At 36.2% G+C, this 4,377-nt stretch overlaps 1 protein-coding gene across 5 annotated transcripts in view; it reads left to right on the top strand.

Annotated features, from left to right (window-relative positions):
* The window catches only part of RBFOX1 (RNA binding fox-1 homolog 1), a 134,076-nt gene that overhangs the window by 47,964 nt on the left and 81,735 nt on the right, over nt 1-4,377 (top strand). For all 5 annotated transcript variants that reach the window (XM_029084730.1, XM_010167112.2, XM_010167413.2 and 2 more), the window contains one exon: nt 375-435. In XM_029084730.1, the coding sequence (XP_028940563.1) occupies nt 375-435 (61 nt within the window). The remainder of the gene's footprint in view (nt 1-374; nt 436-4,377) is intronic.

Here is a 4,377-nt window from a genome sequence, read left to right as displayed (position 1 = left end):
TCCCTTCTACTCCACTGCATGTTCCTTCATATAATCTTTTTTTTCTGTTTTGAGTATTTATTGTATCAGTGTTATCATGGAATACAAGCATGCTCTTAAGTCTTAAATTATGCAGTACCTTTTAATTTGCTTTTAATGTCTTTTTATTAAAGTTTAAATGATATGATGTTGCTTTATTGAAATGATTTGTAAGTTAAAATGGTTATGAAAGTAAATGTAATTATAAATAGTATGATTTTGTTATGCACCTGTTGCCTTCTATAAATTAAATTGCATTTTATTTTACATGACTAATAGCAGTAATAATGCATGCATTTAATAGTAACATGGACCCTCCCTGTAACCCTTTCTAATCCAGTGTTCTATGTGCTTAGGTAAATAATGCAACAGCACGTGTAATGACAAATAAAAAGACCGTCAACCCTTACACGAATGGTAAGTGCATGAGATCTCTGTGCTTTGTTTTAATGTCAGTGCATGCAAAACCTCACTCTTCTGCTGAATGGGTGGACTCATCTGCTCACAAAGTGTCATTGTCCACATCTTCTGCATCTCCTTGGGCTCAGACTTTGTCCAGCAACCTCAAATATGATATGGCTGAGCATAAATTCCATCTGTTCAACTCATTCATAGCCATGTGGGCATAGCAGGCATCTTTTTGTCTGATTGGAATCCAAGTGTTTAACTGTGGTGGCTTTGTATAGGAAAATATACCTGGTAATATTCCTGATGGGAAAGCGTTGTTCTCTTCTAGCTTCGTGCAGTGTTAGTGTTGCAATGAATGAACTAATCAGAGGATTCAGTTTTGCTTGGATGGTGGAAGAAGGGAGACCAGAAAGAAGACTGTCTCTGTCAGGCATGAGATGCTTTGTAGTGCTAAGACACACATCTAGTCAAAGATACTTTTCTATGTCTTCTTTCCACAATTTGTTAGAAGCAAAGGGCAAACTGTAATTAGATGCTGCTTCCAGCTTTTTTTCCCTGGAAAAATTAAATTCCAAGCTACCTGAAAAAAAAAAAAAAAATCACTTTAATACTGACGTAAGTTGGTATAATGTTGTGCATTAGTGACAGAAAAATAATCCATGGTTATTTGAGGGGTTTGGAAGCAATACACTATAAAAATGTTTCCTTTGGCAGTGTTTGATCATGTGCTTGAGTTGTCTGCATTCCATAGTTCAGAAAATTCTCACAAGTTCGTAACTCAATATCAAACAATAATGCAGCAATTGAATTAACTGCAATTACGTTTTCCAGTTTTACTAGACTGTGGAGTTATAATTGTTTGCTTTTAAATTTATTTTAGTTTTTCCCATCCAGTAGAAAGCAGATGAAATCTGCACATACATCAGAAAAGGTTTCCACAGCTAGATGAGACTCTTTTCCATTTTGAAATATAACGGATCTTATTTGCTACATCAGAGGTCTCATTAGTGAGGTTTTACTAAAGCCCAGGGCAAACAGTGGCTTTATTTTTTAATGAAAGTGTCATAATTTTTTCCTAAAATAATAGAAGTAAAATATAGTGAGGGTTTTCATTGGACACTTGGTAATTGAGCTAGGTAAAATGATCTGGAGAAGAGGAAACTGAAATTCCTCGTGCTTTCTCAGAAACTGTTTTCTTCCTTGTTTCGTATATAAATATGGATGGGATGGAGATCAGGAAATCTTCATTTCTAGTGGCTTTAAAACATCTCAGTGAATCTGGAGAAACAGACACGAAGCTTGACTGGATCACATAAAAAGATTTTGTAACAATAAGGAGCTAAATTAACTATATGCATATGATACTATGAACTTTGCTATATTATAATGATAAAAAGGATAAAAGTAGATTTGTTATAAATTGTGATGCATATTTTGTATTCATATTATCCTAAGGCTACAAAACTGTTAATTAGCAAATAACATATTAGATATCAGCACATCCAGTGCTGAAGGAATGGAATGCTGGAAATAGAGATGTGACAATTTTAGGTATCTGGTTTTAGAGGAGGTTCACCTCTGTGTCATGTACTGTAGGATTACTTGGGTCAAACGTTATCATTTCTTAGTATCCAAAACCAGAATGATGAAAATCTGCTGTTAAGTGTTTCCTAGTTGACATGTTATGTCAGTCATTTTCTGTCCTGTTCCATCTGGACTAGATCTCACCAAAAGTATGAAACACACTTTTTAGTGTATAACAATGAGCATTTATGTTTGTATATCCAAGGTGCTGCATGCAGGATATTCTTTTGCACACCTTTTGATGGGTATCTACCAAGGCAAACTCAGGTTGTAGGTCATACATTTTGATTTTTAAAAAACTTCTAAAAATGTCTGAGATCCCCTAAAGTAAACACACAAGGAGAATCATGTTATCCTTGCGTAACCATCACAAGCGACGAGGAATGAAGTGTAGACATGCAAGGTGCTTCATTTAGTTTAATCAGTGCTTCTATTATCAGTCATCCTGACATTGTATGATCCTAGTTGTTTATCATTTTGTCAGGAATTAACCAGTGTTATAACTGATTATTAAAGATTATTGTTGTCTAAAGTAAAGGTCTCATCTTTTCAATAAAATACAAGGCTAGTTTTCCTGTGTTCTTCTACAAGCATATGAACATTTGCAAGAGGCTCCTGATGCAGATAGCCAGAAACTTTTTGTTTGCACATGCCTCTCTCTTCAGAAGCACTTATTTTTTAATGTGTGGCTTTATTTATCAAGAAGTAGGTGATGACTGCCATGTTATTAGCAGGTATTCAAAACGTGTTTGGGGCACATGTTGTATTATATGATAACATCAGGGACTAATATTTATTATCATTAAAAAATAAGATACACTGTTTTGTCTTTCATTCCTGAAAACTACTATTGTTTGATAACAGAGCTCATGTTGTAAATATGATTGCAAAAGTCAGTAGATGTTAAAGCACAAAAACATGGACTTTTTTAATATATGCAGCTTTATTCAAATAAGTGGTTTGCTTTTGTGTCCTAAATGGTTTTTGAACAAAGTATGCTTTCCAGGGATTTTGATGATTCCTGAAATGAGCAGTTACTAAATGCTCTGTTGCTGGGAGGGCATTTTTTGTGCAAGTTTCTTATCAGACAGGATGATTTTGAAGGCTGACCTCATGTACTTTGGAGATAGAACTGACTTTTCTTTGCAAATAAATTCAATGTCAGGAGTTCTGCTTGTTGATAAAAATATTTGAGACATTTTTAGATGTTCCGGCCTATCCTGTTCACCATTTTACTTTCTTCTGATGCCCATATTGCAGTTCAGGATGTTCATCCAAGTGTTGTAGGGAACAGAGAATTATGTGCAAGTAGATTCAGAGAACCACAGCAATGAATGAGGAACGTGAAACAGAGATCAGCAGAAGGATACATGTATTTTAATGCTTATACTTGTGATGTCTTGAATTTGAGCCTTTTGTTCATCTAAATTTAGATTCACATTCACAGCTAGTGACTCTTACCCCAGTTAAATTCCCTTTCGGGAATGTTTGCAAACAGGAGGAAAGCCAAGGCCTTCACAGGGCTCTTTCCCGCCAAAACATTCCTCGGGCCGCGGATGCCTGTCTGGCCTGTGGAGTGAAAACAATCCTCTGCATCGCTGTGCCCCGCTCTCTGCCGGAGCTCCTTACACCGTGCAGTGTGGTGATTTCCTTCCCTTTAGACACTTAACCCGTATTCCTTTCCATGACAGTACATGTTGGGGTTTTGAGGCAGGCAGAGGGGTTGTTTGTTTCCTTGTTTAGTTTTTAAATTTTGAGCTTTTATAGTTTCAACTTGAGGAGGAGATTAATATTGTGACAGTAAGAAAAATGCCCAGAATTACACCCACTGCAGAGAATTTGCCTCCTCCTGCTGCTGAAGTAGGGTTACGTGGCAGATGCTCGCTCGGATACATCAATTTCTATCACACTTGATTAGCCCACATAGCTATGGGCCAGCACATTGCTAGCTGACAAGATGAAGTTAAGTTTAATTTCTGTTATTTTCACGACGAATGAAGTATTTCCTGTATAAGCTTCAAAAAGTTAGATGAGACAGCCATCACTGTGAGAGAGGTAAGGAACTGAAGGATGAGAGTGGCTTTCAGCTGTGAAAAGCAATCTGTATATTCCAAGATCTTTTCTTTCTCTCAGACAAATTGTGGCGCTTTCAGTGTAACTTAGAAGCTGAGAGGTGTCTGTCAGCTTCTTTGACAGCAAAAGCTGACAGATCTAAAATTCAGTCCAATCTTTCATTTTGGGTAGCATTGATCAGTGTTACTTTGAGGGGGTAATGAATCGGAAATATTAAATATTCTCTAAGTTATACAAAGTTAGGGTTTTTTACTGAAAGTCTCAAAATTTGGATGATTTTCTATCACACAAAAT

The sequence above is a fragment of the Antrostomus carolinensis genome, unplaced genomic scaffold (genome assembly GCF_000700745.2).
Source record: "Antrostomus carolinensis isolate BGI_N321 unplaced genomic scaffold, ASM70074v2 scaffold6980, whole genome shotgun sequence".
In the NCBI taxonomy this organism is placed as follows: domain Eukaryota; kingdom Metazoa; phylum Chordata; class Aves; order Caprimulgiformes; family Caprimulgidae; genus Antrostomus; species Antrostomus carolinensis.
Note: the sequence above shows the minus strand (reverse complement) of the source record. Positions and strands in the feature narration are given on the sequence as shown.